General features: G+C 40.3%; 2 protein-coding genes across 5 annotated transcripts in view; one reads left to right on the top strand and one right to left on the bottom strand.

Annotated features, from left to right (window-relative positions):
• btbd9 (BTB domain containing 9) overlaps window positions 1-18,613 on the top strand; it is a 27,286-nt gene extending 8,673 nt beyond the window's left edge. Inside the window, exons 4-12 of one of the 3 annotated variants that reach the window (XM_022235590.2) lie at window positions 74-338; window positions 1,579-1,801; window positions 2,385-2,504; window positions 5,800-5,909; window positions 6,603-6,792; window positions 9,899-10,006; window positions 10,557-10,635; window positions 11,626-11,788; window positions 18,381-18,613. In XM_022235590.2, coding sequence (XP_022091282.1) covers window positions 74-338; window positions 1,579-1,801; window positions 2,385-2,504; window positions 5,800-5,909; window positions 6,603-6,792; window positions 9,899-10,006; window positions 10,557-10,635; window positions 11,626-11,788; window positions 18,381-18,394 — 1,272 coding nt within the window. In that variant the 3' untranslated portion in view covers window positions 18,395-18,613. Of the gene's footprint in view, window positions 1-73; window positions 339-1,578; window positions 1,802-2,384; window positions 2,505-5,799; window positions 5,910-6,602; window positions 6,793-9,898; window positions 10,007-10,556; window positions 10,636-11,625; window positions 17,631-18,380 lie in introns of those variants that run through there. The other 2 variants (XM_022235589.2, XM_087143838.1) reach the window with 2 other exon arrangements.
• Window positions 18,607-21,753, bottom strand: part of LOC110979617 (uncharacterized) — a 42,393-nt gene continuing 39,246 nt past the window's right edge. For both annotated transcript variants that reach the window (XM_022235594.2, XM_022235595.2), the window contains one exon: window positions 18,607-21,753. In XM_022235594.2, the coding sequence (XP_022091286.2) occupies window positions 21,652-21,753 (102 nt within the window). In that variant the 3' untranslated portion in view covers window positions 18,607-21,651.

The following is a 21,753-nucleotide window of genomic DNA, read 5'->3' as shown; positions in this document are numbered from 1 at the left end:
GAGTGTGGCTGACTTTTTGAACCTGTTATGAACGCTGCAATCTTTTCAACCAATTGTTTTTTCTGAACTCTAGGGAGCTCTTAAGGAGGTGATATCCAGGGACTCTTTCTATGCATCAGAAATTGCAATATTCAAGGCTGTGCAGGCTTGGACCCAGGCCAACAAAGACAGCGACTTTAGTGAGATTGCCAAAGCAATCCGGCTTCCTCTCATGAACTTGAATGAGCTTCTGGATGTGGTACGGCCGACAAAGCTACTCAGTGCTGACGACATCTTGGACGCTATCAAGATTAAGCAGGAAAGCAGAAACATGGATCTCAACTTTAGAGGAAGTCTCGGTGAGGCAAATTTTGTCATCTGTGGTTACTCATAACTATTACTCCCATTTTGAAATATGTTCCATGAAGAAACAAGGATTTTGCTTTGGATTTCTGTTGAGTAATACACAAAAAGGAACACCCTTTACCTTAAACCCTTCAAGTATCTTTTGACATGATCCTTTTCTGAATTTTCACAAGTGGAACACTACAATAACTTTATACATGCGCTTGTGGCTGTCCAAATCAAGCAAAACGAGGAAGTAAATGGCTGATGCGGAAGAAGCAAATTTTGTTTGATGAATCACGCTGTCAGTTTGGGGGTCTGAAAATTTAATACAAGAGAAACCCATCTCCATTAATGGGCAAGTGTGAGCGACAACTACAGTTGACCATAGCTCCAGTGGCATTGCCAGAACAATGGATGGCTGGACTATCAAGTGGACCATCTAAAACCAGGCCGTGGTTATTGAACTGTGGTCGTGGTGTCGTGTCATTTCAAAAAGTCAGTATTTTTATGCATGGGACAAGTTAACTTTGGAATAATTTCATTCGAAAGTGGCTTACTAAAACCTCATGAGACAAACCTTTCTCAGTGTTTTGCTGCATCCACAATTTAAAATGTTTACATATCTTACTTCCACTCAGGAAATTGACTAGTCAGTCATGCAGTCTTAAAAAGGGCATAATTTGTAAAAGGCACAATACATTCTGCATAACGTGTAATTACTAGAGTAGATATTAAACTAATGCTCCGTTTACCTTTTATGTCCACACAGGGATTGGACTTTGTTGAAAAATGTGACAATTGAAATAATTTTAAACAGCTTCTTTCTTTGTTGTACTGTCAGCAGAGAAAACTGCATCCAGTGAGCAAGGAAGAAATATTAACTTTAGAAGATGAATCGAGCTTAGTAGATGCATGTCTAACCATCGCAATATTTCCAACACACTGAAACAGAATTCATGTCCCTCCAAATAACCTCTGATATTCCCTTGTTTGTGTTTATGGCTAAATTCCATATATCCATCTTCCACCGAAAAACAACAAAGCATGTTATTTTTAAATATTAAAATACTTTGTACATTGTAACAAGGGAAACACTTGCCTCAAAATTTTGCTTTTTCTTTTAATACAACTACAGATTTGTGTTAGCTTCCATCATAAACTTCTTAACGTAAATTCATCTGATGAGTTTGAATAACTTATGGCCAATTGGAAATATCTTTCTGAATCAACCTTTTTGTCTTGACTTTCCAGTACTCAATGAAAACATTGCCACAGCCAAATACAACGCATCCGTCATCAACGGAGATATGCGAGCTTCACTACTAGATGGAGACTGCATGAACTACGACCTTGACCGCGGCTTTACGAGGCACCCAATTGAGGATGTGGCAAAACCCGAGGGAATTGTTATTAAACTGGGAAAGCCTTCTATCATTAACAAGATCAGACTACTACTGTGGGACCGAGACATGAGGTAATGAAGCCACGTCAGAGATAGCGTGGCAGACTTGCAAATATGATCATATCATTTGAAAAAATTTGGTGGAAAAAAATTACAAAACTCTTAGCAGTGTATCTCAGATTGGGGACTGGTAACCTCATAGTTTCCATAAATCCTTTAAAGGTGACAATTTAGCGGAATTTTTGGCACACAAAGGGTTTTTGGTTGTTTTTTTAAACAGGTGCTAAGCATCTACTGGTATGTGTCTTAGGTTTAGGAACTGCAGCATCAGTGAGCCAGTTGGGTATTCCAACAGCACATGCCCAGTACGAGACTTTTTGGGAACAGCTTTGCGCCTGCATAATTGTCTGTCCTATCAGCGCAGCCACACACTTGACTCACGTGCGAACTTTGTAAGACCATGGCTTTTTGAAATACCAATCTGGCTCAGTGGTCTTCTGATGAAATGGCCAAAGAAATTCAACAGAAGTTCTACAGTCTGCTGTAGAACTCCTGTTTGATTTCTGTGCTACTGAATCTTTGACATCACTGTTCAGTTTCTCTTACAGTCGTCATTGTTGAAATGAGGGTGTTTTCATTTCCAATTACATTCCAGGTCGTATTCCTATTACATTGAGGCTTCTATCGATGAGCAGGACTGGGTGCGTATTGTGGATCACTCACAGTACCTGTGCAGATCTTGGCAGACACTCTTTTTTCCACCCAGAGTATGCAGGTTGGTCAAGCTTTGTTGGAATTGCACGGACATTGACATTATCAGAATCGTTATTGAATCTGTCATCCAGGCAGATGATTTCATTGAAGTTGTACCCTGACCCGTTCAAAGCTATAAATACTTTTCAGACATTTGCTGTCACTGTTACGTCAGACCACATTTTAAATGTTCATTCAAAGAAATGTAATTTGTAATAAGCCTTTTGCGAGTTAGCTTTGACCCAAATCTGGTACACTGAGTTCTTTAAATTCACGTGAACATAACAACTTGAATTCTCCTTACTAAAACCAAAGCGAAAGCTTGCCCCGAATCACGAGGTATAGCAACAGTGTCATTAGTCTGGGGAATTCAAATTATATTTATGTGCAGTCAGATAACTCAGTGCACCAGATTTTATTCAAATTTAACTCGCAAATGGCTTATTGGTTGTAGACGAAATTAAAACATATATGTACATTGATTCTTTAAAGCTTTAAAAATATCTGGTGTAGTTTGTCTATCTTTGAAGTTGTGCTAAGGCATGTATCGCTGTACCATCTTACAAACAAATGGATGTTCATGCTGACAAGAAGATATAACCATTTCTCCGTTATTGGCCAGAAGAACAAAACAGACCCCATTTTCAGAGGTGATTTGATCGGGTATGTCAGTGGTGGTGATATCAGAGGCAGTGGTGTCAGATGTGCCAGAGGAGGTGGTGTCAGCCATTCCAAAGGAACTGGTGTCAGGCATTCCAGAGGCAGTGGTGTCAGATATGCCAGATGATGTTGTGTCAGACATGTCAGATGACGTAGTATCATACATGCCAGAGGAGCTGGTGTCAGCCATGCCAGAGGTGGTGGTGTGAAATGTGCCAGAGGATGTGGTGTCAGATGTGCCAGTGGAGATACATGTAGTGTCAGACATGCCAGAGGAGGTGGTGTCATACGAGTACATGCCAGAGGTGATGGAAGCTTTAGCAGTTGTGCTTTCAAATGTTGATCTATTGGTATTGTTCCCGATCCATATCTCTTCATTACAACTGACGCCTCTGATGTAACCAACCAAGAAATCTTTATCATCTTGTGTACTGATACCGGCTAACTCAGCCTTACGTTTCCCATAGGATTTTGCAGCCCCACAGTGACGGGCTGCTTGATCCCAACCAACATGATCCCCTATGTACAGGTAGCAGTGATTACCGTGAGCCACCCAGGATAGTGGGCAAGGCATGCAGGTGGTGTTCACAGCCACAGACTGAAGCAATCCGATGACTGCCATGGCAGTCAGTGTTGCAAGGGTCTTCAGAGGCATGACAGAAGCAGCTTCCGTCTTCTGAATGAGGGATAGAAGAGTGTCCTTCTTGAAGCAGCCGTGTGGTTCGTGCTCCTCACTGTCTGAGCGTGTGAAAGCATCTGGCTGTTTGTACATGTAATGCACATGAAAGGACTGACATTTCAGCCAAATAACAAAGATTATACTGTCAATTGAAAACACAGAGAAATTCGCATTACAAGCAGATCCTTTCTGAAAGGCCTGCCAAACCTTCTAAAATATAATTTGTGTCTTCGGCTTGCTGGTAATGGGAGCTTGTAATTGCTGTTGGTGTGAGGCGCCCATTTAGTTCTGAGGGGAATTTTTATTGTGATTGACCAATTACAATAAATGGAGACAGTGCTGATCTACCAATGAAAGTGTTGCCAATATTTATCAGAAGACTAAACCTATTTTTTTTAACAACTCCACATTCTATTCAGTATTACTATACGTACACGTAAGTCTGGTACTTTGACACTGAATACATGTACATGTATATGAATATACCACATGACAAATGGTGACTCTTGCCCATTAAGGAGGATGAATGGTTTCATTTCCCCCCCCCCAGCTGAGGTCCAATTCAGCAGTATATTACATGAATTACCGGGGTAATTTCTTGGAGGACAGTTTCCTTTTTCTCAGGGGCATACTAGCTTTGTTGTACATACTTTACCATTCTAGTGTTAATTATCAGCTGAGCTTCAGCAACAGGTGCAGGGTGATACATGTAAGTGAGCTACATGTACCACTTACCTCATTCGTTGATAATTTCTTGGAGGACAATGTGCTTTGTTCTCAGGGGCATACTGGCTTTGATGTACATACTTTACCATTCTAGTGTTAATTATCAGCTGAGCTTCCAAAACAGGTGCAGGGGGATACCTGTAGGTGAGCTACATGTACCACTTATGGTACCTCATTTGTTGATACATGTACACGTACATGTACTTCATTGCAGACGTGCATTTCTCCATGCAGAAGCAATGGACACCGCACTGTCAGATGCAAACAACTTTGACAAGTACACTGTGTGCTATAGAGAGATAATGAAAACAGGTAGAGTGAGACAGGAATGAGTGTTATTACACAGACATACATGTAGGCTGTGCACATGCACTCAACTGCATTGAAGAATAAACAGGTACAACTGAAGAATAAACATCGGCATTTTAGGACTTTCACCAGACCGCTTTTGTTTGGATGAAAGCACAGTCAAACACCGAGAGGACCGTGTGGTTCTGAGTGGCTTGGCTCGTATGTGTGAGAATGTACAGTATTCCTGTAAACGTTGAGTACCACTTTTCAGAACCACAAATACTCACAAAAGAGATACGTCCACGGTGCTACCACAAACCTACTTTCTATTGTACCTCTTCACCATGCAAACCTTCAAGACTTATCTACCGTATTCCTGTTTGCACAAATACGTACATGTACATGTACTTGCTAACTTCATGTTGTATCTGAAAGTAGCTGGTAATGGTTTTGGCATTTATTTGGAGAGTACACAAATGTTTACACTTCATGATTTTCTGGAGGTCACAGGCTAAGATCCATGACTAACTTTGGGGGGGGGGAGTTATAGAAATTTATACATTTATACAGTTTTGTCATAGTTAATTTTCTTCTTGTCAGTCATCCTTAGCTAGGCTCAAACAAGTGCCAGAAACTATAGAGAAAAACCTACTTCACTAAGTTGTGGTGTCAGAGGAAATTTTCGAGTTATCAACATCAGTGTACTTTCTGGTTGCTACCTGTGCTTCCGTGACTCTGAATAATTGTTTTTCCTCTGAAATTGTTTTTCATAGTCAGCGTTATGCACCAGTCGGATCAGTTTAATACTGAATTGAGTTCTTGTTTTCATTTATCTCTGCTTGTGTATTCACAACTGTGAAAATTAATGTTCAAGCATTGTTTCTTCTTTTGTCCTATATCCTATTGTATCCTATCTTTTTAATTGTGCAGAGCAACTTCTTTTGTTCTTGTCTCGGTGCAGGTATATACGCATAGTGGGTACACGCAACACCGTTAACAAAGTATTCCATATTGTGTCCTTTGAGTGTATGTTCACTGACAAAACATTGCCGCTAGAACGAGGACTAATAGGTAAGGAAACAGAAAAGAAATTTTCTTTGATGGATATTTTCATACAATGTAAAAGAACGCTTTTCAAAACGAATGGTTTTCTGGAATTTTTGACGAATTTTTGGGATTTGTTTTCTGGAAAAAAGTCACATGCCTGTTATTTTATAGAGAGTACAATCTTCATGCTACTCAAACGCCCATGTGTATTTTCCTCAACTTTTTTTTTGCAATATACATGTACCGGTATGCATCCAGATGGTACTGCAACATCTTACAAGAAGGTCTTTTTATTAATTGGTTTCATAATCCAACTGGAGAATTGGTGAAACTAGGAGTAAGGTTTGGCCAGACAACTTCAGGAGTATGTTTTCATGCTGCCCTGGAAGATGTAAAATTAATATCTTCACAAGTTTCAGATTTTTCTAAAACTTTGCCTGTTTATCATCAGATGTCCGACTAACATTGGAACTCTCTGCTACAATGCATAAATATTCCCCTATGATAGAGGGATGTAAAAAAATGACTCTTCAGTGGTCAGAATTTGTTAGAAGCAATACACAGAGCACCATTATGGACAGGTGGCTTGCCTTATAATGTGTTGTAGACCGTATATGACCATTCCAGGTTTGGAACTCAATTTGGAAACAGCAGAGCAATGTTAATCCCAAATTTTCTCAGTTTTTCTCTCTGATCCCATTCTGTCTCCTGTTGCAGTGCCCAAAGAGAGCGTAGCCACCATCCAGGCCAGTGCTAGTGTCATTGAAGGTGTTAGCCGTAGCCGCAATGCCCTGTTGAACGGAGACACCAAGAACTACGACTGGGACTCTGGTTACACCTGTCACCAGCTTGGCAGTGGGTCCATCGTGGTCCAACTGGCCCAACCATACATCATTGATTCCATGAGGTAAATGGGGAACCAACTGCATGGAGTGATGATCGTCAACTACTGGTTGGCTTTTCCCCTGGTAACCTGTTCATTAGTGGGTCATTCCATGAAGTTGGGGAAAACCTGGTTATTTGCCCACGGTGTGAAGACTTTGGAGTAAATCACATGGCTTCTCAAATTATTAGCTAGTTTAATTTACATCATCGAAAGAACACATAGAGACGTATATTGTTGAACCATTTTGTTCAAATTTGTGGAAACATTTTTTGAAACATAAGGCACGGAAAAGCGGTTGCCGGTTATGTGAAACCAGTTTTTTTTGTGACAAAATAAATGGGCATTTAAGAAACAAAGAGTTGAAGTAAATGTAAACGTGATATTTTTTACATATTCGTATCTATATCAACCCTCCACAGTTCATTGCATAGTTAACTACCCCTCCTTCACAAGTGAGCCCCTGTTTTGTTCGAGGGTACGGACGTAACGTGGTTTCCATACATGAATAGTCGCGTTACGTCCGAAACAGGAGTTCGTTTTTTGGACCTGGAAAATAATTGTTAACTACATCATCATGGATTGAACACTACAACCCAGATGTCCTTTTTCTCAACTTGGCATTCGCTGCTGTATTTCAGTTCCAAAGAAATAATTTGTTCTTGTCAGAATGCCGAGCCTGGTTTCCGCAGCCATTCTGTTATGTCTGCAACCCTTGGTGTTCCTTAAAGCCATAGTGTGCGCCCCTCTTTGGAAATGGATTCTTCCATGCTTCAACAGCTCTTTCTAGAATTCGCCAAACAAAACGTCACTTGCCAGATGTTGTCACGCATGTATTAACCTGCTTTCCAAACATGGAGTTTCCACACATTACGTCCCTGACGCAGTTACGCCACCCTAAGTTTGTCAAAAGTAAATTCGGCCGTTAGAGACCGGTATCATTGATTTCGAAGTACAAGATCGTAGAAAGAATGAATCCTTAAAATTTACAACACGTGTAGTGTGCTCATGCTCGTTAAATTTTGATTATTTACAGTTTACAACTGATTGGAAAAAAATCCAGACGATTTCCAAGTTACATCCAGATCTTGTTATTGCAATGACCATTAGTCCATTACCATTATGTAATAATAGGGGTTTTTTTTGCATTGTTTTCTGTGAAATCTGACATGATATTTTCAGTGTGTTTTGAATATAATCAGGGATAAATGTGGTAAAGATTAACACAAACATTGCCATTCATGCAGTCTCCCAAAACGAGTTCATGTACCTACCCTGACATTCGTTCTTGTGGTACATTCCCTCCCTTGTTGTATTATTTTTGGTAAAATACTTGCCAATCTTTAGAACATAACAAATGAATCTTCATTACATATTGCAACTCCTAGAAATCTTCGCTGTGCGCTGAAACTGTGTGGTTTCCGTGTTACATGTACATTTACATCCATAATCCGCTACATGTGGCATAATGCCTGAGTATTTCCTTGTCTGCATAAGTTATTACAAAAGTGTTACTAGTTATGAAAAACAGAGTCAATAATGTGTCAAAACTTGGGGAAAAATGACAAATAAGGGAATTTGAAATTTCAGCTCCCGCGTCACACTTTGTTACCTAAGTTCATGGAATGGCCCAAGTGTGTCCTGGACACCGGGCAAACTTGACCTGTAGTTGAAAGATGGTTGTCGCTTGAACTTGGCCATGTATGTGTCCAAATTTGATGAATGCAGATGCATTCTCCTTGTGCTAGGAAAAGGAAGTGTGTTCATTTATAAGATGTGGGTGTCTAGATATATTCTGCATTGTACAATCAGATATACACTTGCATATGTGATCCGCAAAAACCCTTCAGGTGGTGAGCTTTCTCATTTTTGCACCTGTCAACTTCAAATTGATCTGGACACTGTCCTGTTTTCAAAACTTTTTAATTTGTGATTACAGACAACCTCCAGACAACCTAGAATAGTAAATGTAACATATCTGAAAACAAGAGTGTGTCCATATTAATTTGAAGGTTATTATGCACCCAAATGACAAAGCTGACCATGTGAAGGATTCTTGCAGATCCTATCATGTATCAGCTGGATGGATGGAACGTAGATTTTAGCCCTGCTGTACCAGAACATGGTACAGCAGGGCAAATTACAAACAGTTCCTATAAACTGCAAATGGTTTATTTTAAGATTTTGAGGACCGGAGTCCAGACTCAGACTCGCGTTCGGACTCCAGTCCACTTTTGATGTTTTTGGGACTCAGACGCAGGCCAAAAGAGTCCAACACAAGTCCAACCATAAATGACTGTTTTGCTTTTGTTCCATTGATATGATGTATTTTCGTTACCTTTTTGCTCTCCATAGTCACGATAGTTTTTAAGTACTTTTGATTCCTTCTAAAGCATGTTGAGATATTTTTGGCAAAAGGCTACACTTAGAATAACTATTGTGTCACTATAGGCTCTGAGCAAGAACAAGAGAGGGCCTGCTTTTACATGGAAACGACAGTCCTTTAGTGTGAACTTATCGTGTAGTGAGCTTATCGTGTAGGTTCGCAGGTTTATGCATGCTTGGTGCAGTTTATGGAAGGGCTAAAACTCGTATTTTTAATAATAATAATAAAAGCAGATTCTTATATAGCACACATATCCATCACAACTGATGCTCAAGCCGCTGTGTTATCATTATCCCTGCACATTGGGCTCACAACAACTGAACAATTCTGAAACCATCTCAGCTCCCTGGGGAGTATACTAGCTGATGTTGCCTTATCAGGCGCACACAGCTAACATAACCAAATCTGCCCTCACAGGTGCCCATTTACTCCTGGGTGGAGAGAGGCACATAGGGGTAAAGTGACTTGCCCATGATCACAACATGCTGCCACCAGCTGGATTCGAACCCCTGACCCTATGATCAGAAGCTACAAACCCTAACCACAAGGCCATGTGCCCCCCCATATACTTTTAGACTAGTACTCAGACTCAAAGTAGATCTCAGAATATAGTGGACTTGACCACAACGTTGACTTGTCCCTGAGACAATTACATGTAGTTTCCTTTTAATTGTGACTGGAATTGTGTTGGGCTCGACTAGAACTTTGATACAAACCTTTGAGTAAATGGTTTTGCTGTTGTAGAATGCTGTTGTGGGACTGCGATGCCAGGACCTATAGCTACTATGTCGAGGTATCCACCGACCAGAGTACCTGGATGAAGGTAGCTGATAGGACCAAAGAAGCGTGCAGGTGAGTGGCCGAGCTTGAAGAAGAATTCATCGCTCATGGGAACAGTAAGCTAAAAAAGCTTCGCACGAGGCTCAGCCCACCAATTATCACTGAACTAATACATGTACCGTGAGCCGTTCTTTGACTCATCTGGGCTTCTGCTCTTGCCAGCATACAGAGCTGTGTTGTATAACCTTATAGACTTGTCCAACGACTCACAATTACTTCAGTGGCGCCACATTCTAAACTTCAGGTGCGCATGTATTTTGGCAAGTTGTGGAAACGCCCTGTTGGTAAAGGAGTAACTTTGCACATGCGTATGACCTGCACATCTGCACATGAGCATGGTTTAAAAAGTAATGTTCTCTAATTCATATCATTGGATCAGTCTACAAGTGCTGTATGATATTGGACATGCCCACAGCAACTGAATTCGGTGGTGCAAATACCTATGGTTTTGAAGTGGAGAGACCATCTATCGTATTTATACGAGTGGTAATAAAAGTATAAGTTTATATGAAATCAAGAGAGTAGCTTCATGTTGAGTTATCATTTTTTTGCTTTGTCTCAGGTCCTGGCAGTACCTGAAATTCCCTAAGCAAGCTGTGACATTTGTCAGGATTGTTGGCACTCGGAACACAGCAAACGAAGTAAGTCTTCACAGTAAACCTGACTGTTACTGTTCAGGTCATGTACCATACAAAAGGCAATTTTTTAGGAACCAAAATTCATCTTTAGGTCCAACAACTTTCCTCTGTTGGAAAAATTATTGAAAATACCCATAGCTGCACAATGTCATAACTTGCACAGTTTTGAATTTGGAAGCAAGTATGTTTAGTAAAAGAAATATGCTTCCTTTCTGAGAAATGATGTTTTTATCCCCAGAATTACATTAGATTGTTGAGTTACCCCGGTTAGCAGCTTCTGTTGTCGTCTATTTTTGGTGTGCACTGAACTAGTTATAAACTGTTCATGTTAGATGCAACCTCCTAAGTGAACATACAGAATTTAGCTAGGCACAATGTGTCTAAGGTTTCAACACAGGACGGTAATAAGCCTTTTGTAAGTTAAATTTGAATAAAAAATTGGTACACTGAGTTATCTGATTGCAAATAAACATAAGTTGAATTCCCCTGACTAAAGACACTGTAGCTAACTTGCTATACTTCATGATTCAGGGCAGGCTTTTGCATAGCACCACTATCTTTAGAATGGACTGGTTCCTTTGTGCCCTACTTATCCATTGAAGGCAGTGCACTGGTGCAAGGTGTCTCATATGTTACTAAGCAAAAGTTTGCCCCAAATCATGAGATGTAGCAATAGTGTCTTTAGTATGGGGAATTCCTATTGTTGTTTTCATGTGCATTTAAAGAACTCAGTGTACCAGATTTTATTCAAATTCAACCGGCAAAAGGCTTATGCACATAAGATAACCCCATCCCCAAGATTCTGTTTCATGTTTTATTGAGTGAGGTTAAGATTAATGCACTGAGTCCTTGCTAGTTTCTGACTGCAACCATGACAGCTTTCAGCCAAAACCTGTTTCCCCACTGTCATTTTTTGAAAGGTCACGAACTTGCGCAATTTTTCATGTGCATTTACTGTTTCCATTCAAATCAATTTAATTATTCACCTGTCAGGTATTCCACTGTGTTCATTTTGAATGCCCCGCCCAGTCAACGGACACACCCACAGGGAGGGAAGAAGGAGGGGCATCTGCAGCGGGAGGGGACAGCCAGCCTCAGGGAATGTCCCCCCAGCCGAGCGCACCTTCATCCCTGCATCACAGGCACTTACATCAAGGTATCTGAAGGGGTTGTCAGTCAGTATCTCTAGAGGGAGGGTTTCCTCACATGATAACCGAGCCTTGGGGGAATGACACCCCTGCCTCCCGAACTTGTCCTTGGCCAACCCTGTATGGAGGGGATTACACCCAGCATCAAAGGGTGAGGTTTGCCCGCTACACTGTATGGACGGTTAATCAGTTTTCAAGGGGTAAGGCATCTAGGGCTCTGTTGGGATAACCAGCCTAGGGAACAACAACCCAGCCGAAGTTATCTGTAGTCCACCCAGTGTAGAGGATGAAGGCACCAAGAATCAGAGGGTGTAGCACCTAGTTTACTAGGGGACAGTTACCTACTGTCTTAAGAGGAAGGCTTCCAGAACACTACAGGGATAACCATCCCCAGTGGACACCAGCCAATCAGAGCTTATCGTTTCCCCTCCCCCAGCACCGAGACTTTTCTCAAGGTAGTTGAAAGGGAGGCACCCTGACATCCGAGGGTGAAGTACATGTACCCAGTTGTCTGAGGAGGAAGTCGTTCAGTATGCAGTGGGCAAGGCAGCAACACAGGGTAACTACTCCATATTACCCCGCTCTAGTGTATTCATTCCTCCAGTATGGGACAGTTTTTAAAGTGAGACTATCCCTTAACCTCCAGTCTGAATTCAAGTCCTGATGCAACCAAGGTACTCCCTTGGTATCCCCAGTTCCTTGAGACTGGTATTGTGAATGTTTTGGTGTCCATCAACTACAACAGTTGTACAGGGGCATTTGTGTAGACTGCCATCAGAGGGTGAAGGTACCTTTAGATGGAAGAACTGGTCCTAGAAAATATCAGCGAAGCGTGGCCCGTCCCTCCATTTCCACTTTGCATAAATATATAAATCAAGGTACTGGGAAAAGAAAAAAAGCAGAGGGAAGATCCCCCAGCGTAGCGGATAAAGGCAGTCAGTAGAGATTGTGGAGAATCACCTGCAAAGGGTGGATGGTTGGTGGAAGCGATGCACTGTGCCTTACAATAAACCTTCCCAGCAACCATGTGTAGCACTTACATGTACGACCTCGAAATGTGCTCACCCCCCTTACCTCTGTGCACTTTCAGCATTAGAATGGTGCCAAATTCCCAAAGTGTGGCGAGTAATGCAAGAAGCAACAGCATTTTGTAAAGGTTCTCAGATGTTCCCAACACAAGTGCTTGTTTGCTTAGGTTACATACATGCTGCATTTACTTTCATATTCTATACAGAGTTCATTTATATATGGTGTTTGAGCCCATGGTTTTGGTTGTGAACACTTTGTCCCCTAAGTGAACTGATTTACATCAAAAATCTGTAAGTAATAAGATGTACAGAAATATTGTCTGAAAGTCTCCAAGGTTTCGATATTGTTTTATCAAAGACACTTGTAAAAACACGAGTGGCTGGTAATTAAGTGCAAGAGTATGGTCCTATCCAAACCCTGTAGAGTGCTTTTAGACACTATATCTATCGCTTATAATTCAGGCCACTTTACCCTGTAAATTTAGGACCTCATCTTACCGGTGAAGGATTGTCATGTGGCTATCATAGTTTGCCTGTTACTGCAGTGCCGTCGCTTGATCATTTACTATGTAGGCTTTATAACCACCCCTCGGATTGTAAGATCCATGGCTCGTCACGCTATTTAGCTGAAGAAACAGTGCTGTTAAAAGAAATGTACCTGCGGTTTATATTATCTTGTTTCTTGAACGTGTCCAGTCAGTCACGTTTGAGTACAACTGTTGCGTGTTAAAATTATATGACCTGCAGTTTGTGTGAGCTGATAAAAATTTGCTGAAATTCTTCTGCTGGGTAGGTTTTCCCAATGACAAGAGAGACATGATTCATAAAACAGCCCCCAAAACAGAAATAAAATTGAATTTGGTTTGCTTTATGCTTGTGCAATCTTTGCTGGCCAGCAAGTAATCAGACATTTGTTTGATAGCTTAAAATTACAGTCTTTTCCTGTCGTAATGGTTTTTTGTATTCAGCACTTATTCTGTTATTTGGAGAAAATCGAAAAGAAGGATAGACGAAAAAAATAAAACAGATACATGTATAATATTTTAGTGGCAGAAAATTTGAAAGCAAAAACTTGACATAAAATGTAAAAAAAATAGGGCCATAGATCAATGTGTTTAATTTAGCGATTCAGTAGATAATTGCATTTGCTAATCTGCACAAATAAAACTCAACATTCCCCTCTGCTGCATGAAGTCAGTTCAACAAATACTGTTGTATTGAGGTCTTGCTTGTTGATTCCATCTGACAATGATGCGTATGCTATTTCTTAGTTACAGAATAATGGTCTCTCCACACCATTTTATCCAAGATGATGGCTGAAATTTAAATTCAAATGGCTTCTAAATCCATTACAAAGCATTGCAAGATTTTGACATGTTGGCTAAAGTTTTAGTGAAAACTCTCAGTGGACGTAGACTGTTCCAGTGATCAAACAGCGAAAGAAAGCCACTCAAACTGACGTTATTGTAAGAAAATTTGATGGCAGCTTTCTCTTCTGTGGGTTTTAGAATTGAGAAAAATACCTCAAACGTTTTCTACTTACTCTGTTCAGCAGCTGTGGTTGGGAAAAATACAAAGCCTTAGCCGCCCCGGCTGTGTTCTATTGCTGTGGTCAGCCTAATTTTCCTTGGACAGTTTTGGGGTTTTCATTGAATTCTTGTGATGTTATGAATGTGAACACATTGCCAACCCTCAGCTTTAAGCAACATTGTAGGTCAGTGCACGTTCGGTTTTAGTGTGTATGACTGAATTGTGTTTCAGTGGTCCTGCCATGTTTTGTCCAATTCCGTTTTCTTATTTTTCACCGAAGTTATAATCTTGGCAGAGATAAGAAACATATACATGTATAATCCAAACAAAGTTATACAAGAGTAGTTTCCATGACAGATCTTTACTGCACATTCAAGATGTTAGGTATCACTCGTGAGTTTTGTATCACTAAAAAACGTGCAGTAGAGATCATACAAGCACAAATTTGCCCAATATTCACAGGGATATCCCAGCTCTGTCAAAGCCTTGTGTGAACTATTGTTCAACATAACTTTCCTTTAGCCTGTTGTTTTGAACAATAGTAAGCGAAATGCTTGTACAATGACCGGGGTGACCCTCCTTAATGTACATGCACATCTATCTGGTACCGTGGTGTGTGGATGAAATTCATGTAGACACTGAAGCCAAGGCTTCCAGTGTAAAGCCACCGTAATGGCTCTATACATCTTTCCTTTTTCAATCCCCGCCACAAAAGGGTGAAATTTTGAGGGAATCTTAAGTTTCTGCATATTTGCATTGATTTTCTTACATCTCTGTTGATGCTGAGGATTATCTCCATGCTATGCTTTGACATTTTTAACATGGACTGTTCGAATGTAATCAAGGCTCTGCCTTCATTTTTCCTCCCAGTTGTTACCTGTATAATTTATCCAACAATCTTCTTTTAAGTTGGTATTTCACAACAGAGCCTTATATGAAAACAAGAGTGTTATTTATTCAGATTGTATAGTGTAAAATAGTGTATATTGATCATTTTGAATGGATAATGTATGTTTGTGAAGACTATAGTTCCTTGGAGGTGCACACTGAGAATTTAGTTCTATAATAGAATTTTGTTCTCAGTAAAGGCTTTGGCTGTGTCCAAAACAGACTTGTAGTGTAGCGGCTACATCTGCTGTCAGGTTATGCCTGTGTAGCTGCAACCAGCACAAATCTAGACCTAGCACTAGATTCAAGGTTTGGACAAGGCTTAGATACATGTAAAACGTGAGTTTCAACGAAGTCATTAACCCCATTACTCTTGTACTCAGGATGGCCCAGGCCAGTTCCCTCGTTGCTTTTATGTACCACATAACTGTTGATTAGCTTGGGTGCATGGATGATGTTTTTGGAAAGTGACCTGCTTTGCCAAGAGCAAGTCTGTTGTGCCAAAACTGTCTTTCTGAGCCTTACCTACATTCATGTGAATGAATACAGCATGAACTGAGCTTTCTTCCCTTTCTTTTCTACATGTATGTGTACATATTGGACTCACAAAATACATTCTGTTGCTCTTTCTTCAGCCAACTGTGAAAAGGCACCCGAAATCTTCAAGTATTTGTAAAATAATATTAGCTTTTCAACTTGCCCATTTCGTAACAACTAAAAAATTTTTAAATATGCAGCATACAGGATCGCACATACTTCACACAGAAGTGAAAGTTAAAGCTAAGAAACGAAAAACACATTTGGGACGACAGTAAATTTGTATACTTAATAAGGTTTACCTCACCTTTGCTTTGTAGTTTATCAATTTTGGCCTGAAAACAATAGCAACTTTCTACCACCCGACAGAAAGTATAACTGAAAAAAAGGAGGTCATGCCTGGATGTGCAAAAGTTTTTCCTAAAATTATGACCCAAAGGCATTCAATTCAGTTAATATACCAAGTAAAAATTGGAGTAATAAAAAGGGTTTTTATGTGATGTATGCAGCGAGCCCCTGAGACTGCATCAGAATGGAATGACTGCGGCAAGAAATAACACATTAGCCACTTTAAATCTGTGGCTTAGGGCTGAAGCCATTTCCCCATTGGTGAGGATGTTACTCTAAGCCACAGCCAACTGATTTGGACACAGCCTAAGACTCATTTCATTTTGTTAAGTTGGTCTAGGAGCAGGTGGTAACTGTGATTGTGTTGGTGACAGCTGTAGGGGTCTGGTGATTCACCACGCAGTTTTCCTGCTGTGATCTGAATGGAAGCAAAGACTACCGATGTCAGGTCCTGCAGCCGTAATTTCAAATCTGTTTTTTTAAAGTCACATTTCTTTTAGCCCTCCATTTTGAACGGAGTTCTAGCTGTGTCGTAGTTGAGTCTTGTTTCCTAAATCCAACTTACGTGAAATTCAAGACGTTGCTGGAATCATGCTTAAGTACAGATACCAAAGCAGTGGTTTGAATGTGCAGATGACAGGTGTCCAAGAGCTGCTACAAAGGTCTGCAAGGATTTGGGCTCTGGCTCAAGTTTTTTGTAGGAGCACTCACAAGCAACCTCATGATCAAAAGCCTAAGTAATCTTACAGTCTAGTTTTCTAGCTTGATACCCACTGTAAAGTGTCCTAATTTAAGTTGCATGTTGGATTTAGAACTCGGCTTCATCTTTGAATTACTGTCAGGGTACTTTTAGTGCTTTATAAAATCTTTTGCAGCTTATGTGACAATGTAAGCTGCTTGTGTTAGGTTTGAGTGTCACTAACAAAATCATCATGACTTGATTTGGAATAGCATAAGATGTGGTGGTATTTTTGCAGGGCTGGTGTCAAAACCGGTACAAAACAACAAGAACTGGTCTGTGTGCTCTGTATCATTTTTTCATTGTGCTCCTGGTTACACTATGTATTCAGAAAGTATTTAAAGTCAATTTATTTGAGCTGTCAGGTTTTCTTCCCTCTGATGCCCTGTGTTCCCAATGGGAATGTTGGCATTGTTATGAGATCAAGGTTTCCGTATTGGCTCTGCAGCAGTCTGGTACCTTTTGCAAATAAATTGTTTCTAAATTAGAGTGTGACTAAACCTTCAAAACCTATGGTATTACTTTTAATTTATTCACATATTTTTTTGGTTATCTTTTTCATGTAACTAAAGAGGATACATTATATGTATTTTAAAATATAGAATTGAAGCGTTGATTTATTCTTGAAGCAGCTTGACTTTGTACATTGTGATAAGATTTTGATTAAATATTAGATATATTCCAACCAAATCAATAATTACACATGGGTGTGTTGAAGAACTTTTATCCTGTGAATATGGAGTTGAATAAATCACTGTTGCACATTATTCTGAATTATAATTGAAATTGTAACTTTTGTCTTTTCTTTAGCAAAACTAGCTTAGTCCTCCTCTTGACTTGCCAGAGATAAACTTATAGTGACTTATGTTCCAGAGTTCCATCTAACTTAATGTCTGGAGAAACAGCTACCTTCTCAAAACAATCTTGCCCAGCCCCCTTGCTTGCGTAGTGCCTAGATTATCATAAATTCCCATTTCCAAGACCCTTTTGCAGAATGACACCACCCTGAAATCAAGCAAAAAGCACTGGAATCTTCAAATCAAAACTTCAATTTCCAAGTATGGGGGAGGTTGGTGGTCATTTCATGTGAATATGCTGCTGTTAACTTCCTTGCTGAGATTGTGCAGTATCCCACTAGGACCAGAACCTTGCTTGCCCCAAGAGATGGGGGCATCCAGAACTCATGCAGTTGGTTGAGCCTGGCTTCTGTATTGCCATCATGAGCGCCGACAGCACACAAGATGCCAGTATGCAGACAGTTGCAGAAGAGATGCTGCAGCACGTCACTTCACCACAAAATTAAACAAAATGGCATCCAAATTGGGAAAAAATTTTGTATAACATGCCTTTTCCCAGGTGGTAATACCGCCTCTTGAAGCCAAACTGATACTCCAGTTTGATATTTTTTACGGTCAGCTTTTTTTGTTGAAAATTGGTGCATCTTGTGTTGTTAATATGGAGCAAAATGAGCGGTACCAAATGAGAGAGAGACATCTTACACCCATCATGCCCGCATGTGTCTTTTTGTAGGCCTACTCTGGTGACTCAATGCAGACAGCCGGCAAAGTTGAACCAAGTTTAATGACCGTCCCCATCCCTGTTGTGAGTTGTGATGAAGTGCTTCCAATCGACTGCGTATAGGAAACTGATCGGCGATGCTCTCTGCATCTCTTCGCGTTGATATGGAAACCAGGCTTTACAGACTGGCGAAAAGAGTGATGCAAGACTGAGAAACTGGGACACCACAAGCCATGGATAACAAGTGTGGATGATTTTAATATCGCTCAGTGGGTATACATCACAACGAACATGGTACTACAATGACCATTGCTGAGATGAGTGAGTGCATTACGAGAGTCGAGTACAGTCAGCACAACATAACATGAATGATTTGTATAATACATGCCTTGTGTGATCCAGACAAGTGCAAACTATTCACAGTAATGCTTGTTCAGGTCCTTGATATTTATACGGTCTTGATATGTTGTGTCAACAGGCTCACGCGCTGATGACGTCAACCGTTGTTTACATGCGCACTTTCCTATGGGAGCCGGGCGAGGATGATAGATCTGAAGCTTCGTTGGGAACTGTACATCTAAACAAAGCTTGACATCGTCAGCTCAGCGCATAGGCCTATTACACGGAGGCGTGTGCATTTATGAAAGCTGCAGATAAAAATTTGTATTGAACTCTTTTCTTTTAGACAAGTTTAGCCCGATAGTTCTCATGGTAAGACGTCTTCATCTGTCCAACTAGGTTATCAAAATTAACAATAAAAGATGCATAAAATAAAATAGAATTAATATACTGTATTTTCTTCTTAAAATGTCCCCAAGTATATTGCAGTCGTACACACTAGGTTTTATGCCTAAAACGTTGGGTTTTCTTTGTGATATCACAGTACACTTTTGCATCAAATGGCCAGGTGTTTCTACCTACACTTCTGCTGTAATCAGAAATCATTTTGGATGGGTTAGGGTTTACATGACACATATACACTCAAAAGGGAAATACTTATGTTGGTATTTGCATACCCTGCACATGCACAGCATACCAGTACAGGTGCATATCAGGGATGCCATGTTTTTCAGGTGAAAGTCTAATTTCAAGTTTGTTTCACGTTAAATATTGGGGCTAATCTCAGGGCTTAAGGTACATTCAAGTTTTTGGACGCAATTTTAAGGCTCTGAACAGCAACCTGGCTGGCATCCTTGGCATACATACTGCACCACTGAAGCTGGCCATGCCTCGTTGTTTCAATGTTGACTTTAATCTACTGATACCTCATGCAATTAAAAAAAAATCGATTAATCCCCATTACATGCTAAAATAAAAGCATTCTACCTGCATGGATGTTGTAAAGGGATTTACTAGTCTGAATCGTAGAACGGTTAATCAATTGTAATTTAATGTTTCTATGCCTCGATTGAATCATGCATAAAAATGTACTTTGGAGGCTAGTACCTCCAGACCCCCAAACTAAAAAAAAGAAAACATGTTGACAGTGTTGAAAGCAAAGCCCTTACATTTATTATGAACATTATATATATTTCAGAGAACATTTAAAAGATTTTTTTTCATGGTTCCTTTTTAGCTTAAATATCTTTTATGAGTACAAGGTTAGACCAGTCTCCATTACATAAATATATATATTTATTCTTACAAATGGTGAAAGATAATTTACAAAGACCTAATAACAGTACTGGATAATGTGACATGCATTTTCATGTAAATGCATCTTATACATGCTTTGATACATTTAACTCTCAACAGTCACTGTTGATGGAAAAAAATGGTTAATTACACATGAAAAAATACTAAATTTTAAAATATACACAGATGTAAGGAAAGGATGCTGTATGATATTCTCTAAAGCAACACACTTTGTGGTGTTTCCAGTCTGCTGATTTGGAATTTCATTCCATGGAGTCCAAATGTATTTGTTGCTTTTTTTTTTTATATTATAACAGGTGCCACCCTGCAGAGGTTTCTGCACCACAGACCTTGCTGGTGTGTGCCCCTGCACACTAAAACAAGACTTGCATTTATGACCAGGAAAATCAGCACTCACTTTGAGCTTGGAGTAATGTATGTATGCTACTCGAGAAAACATGGTTAAATGCTGTGGAGTTGAATATACATATAAATCGCATCAAAGAAGTTCCGAAGAATTCATGGCCAGATGTAAGAACCTCTAGCCTACATAACCAGTACCTATAAGACAAAATACAATTTTCTCCTCAAGGTTATCTGTAGGATGTACAATATATCGTGTGAAGGCATGATGGGACAGCTTACGGTTTGGTTTTATTGACTAGGTATCAGCATCAACATCTGTGACACGACACGAGATGCAGGTAAACGTACATATATTTCACACTCAGTTTGGAGAAAATAGATTAGCGTATGAATCTTTTGCTCAAGTCTTAACCACTTGCTGCCGGGTGGATTTTTCCTGAGCAAGACAAGATGCCGGTTCATTTTCAAGATTTTCCGTTTTCAAAGTTCTTCAAAAATTCACCATTTCATTGAATGGCCGTTTATACCAAACTGAAGGATTCTTTGGGCACTATTCTAAAGCTGACAGGTAAAATTCATTGACTCCTGAATATTTCAGCCAGGCCTGCAGCCTTGGAAAAAGAGCCCAGATTGTGCGGTGCTTATATAAGATTCTTTTGTTCCCGAAACCAGCACAGTGCACTGCTGAGCTCTTCTCAATAGAGGCCAGATTAGCGTGCAGCGGTGCTGTGTGGCTCATCGCTGCGGTGGTGGAGAGCTTTTGTCCCGGTGGTAATTCGTTCGCTCTAAATGCCTCAAACCATGGTATACTGTTTCAAAACAAGGCTGGAGCCCAGCAGCTCAGTCTTTTGTTATAAGGCCCAACTCTTTTGTCCCAGTTCCGGGCTCCCCGGCTCTGCATATAAAGCCTATGGACTTGAAAACGGGTCGCCCGGCAGGGAGCGGTTAATACCAACAAGAGTGTGTTGGTCAGGACAACCAAGCGTGATCCAGAAGCTGATTCACACTATTTCATCCATGGGTGAAGAATTGCAGTTTTGGCTGCTCATACTTGTTTGGTACAACAAAAAATTGAAATATTTAATTTGGAGAGCTTTATTGGCTCACGTGTGTTGGCTTGATTAGTTTTGAAGGTATTTTCCTGTCAGCTACCAGGTGAGGTTTTGGGCTGGCCGTTGAGGTTAACATGTACTGACACACTCGGAAGCTTTGTAATGTAAATGCTGTTCCAACTGCCAGATATCACAGTGATGTGATATCGGAATGGGCTGTTGCTCCGACACTAGAGGGCCACTTCTGTCAGACAGTTGTCCAGCATCAGATGAACCTGGGACGAGGGCAGGGCTGGCTCCTGACCCCAACAAGTCTCAAGGATACCGATCAG

The sequence above is a fragment of the Acanthaster planci genome, linkage group LG01, assembly GCF_054643075.1.
Source record: "Acanthaster planci isolate LZ-2023a linkage group LG01, COTS_SCS, whole genome shotgun sequence".
NCBI lineage: Eukaryota > Metazoa > Echinodermata > Asteroidea > Valvatida > Acanthasteridae > Acanthaster > Acanthaster planci.
Note: the sequence above shows the minus strand (reverse complement) of the source record. Positions and strands in the feature narration are given on the sequence as shown.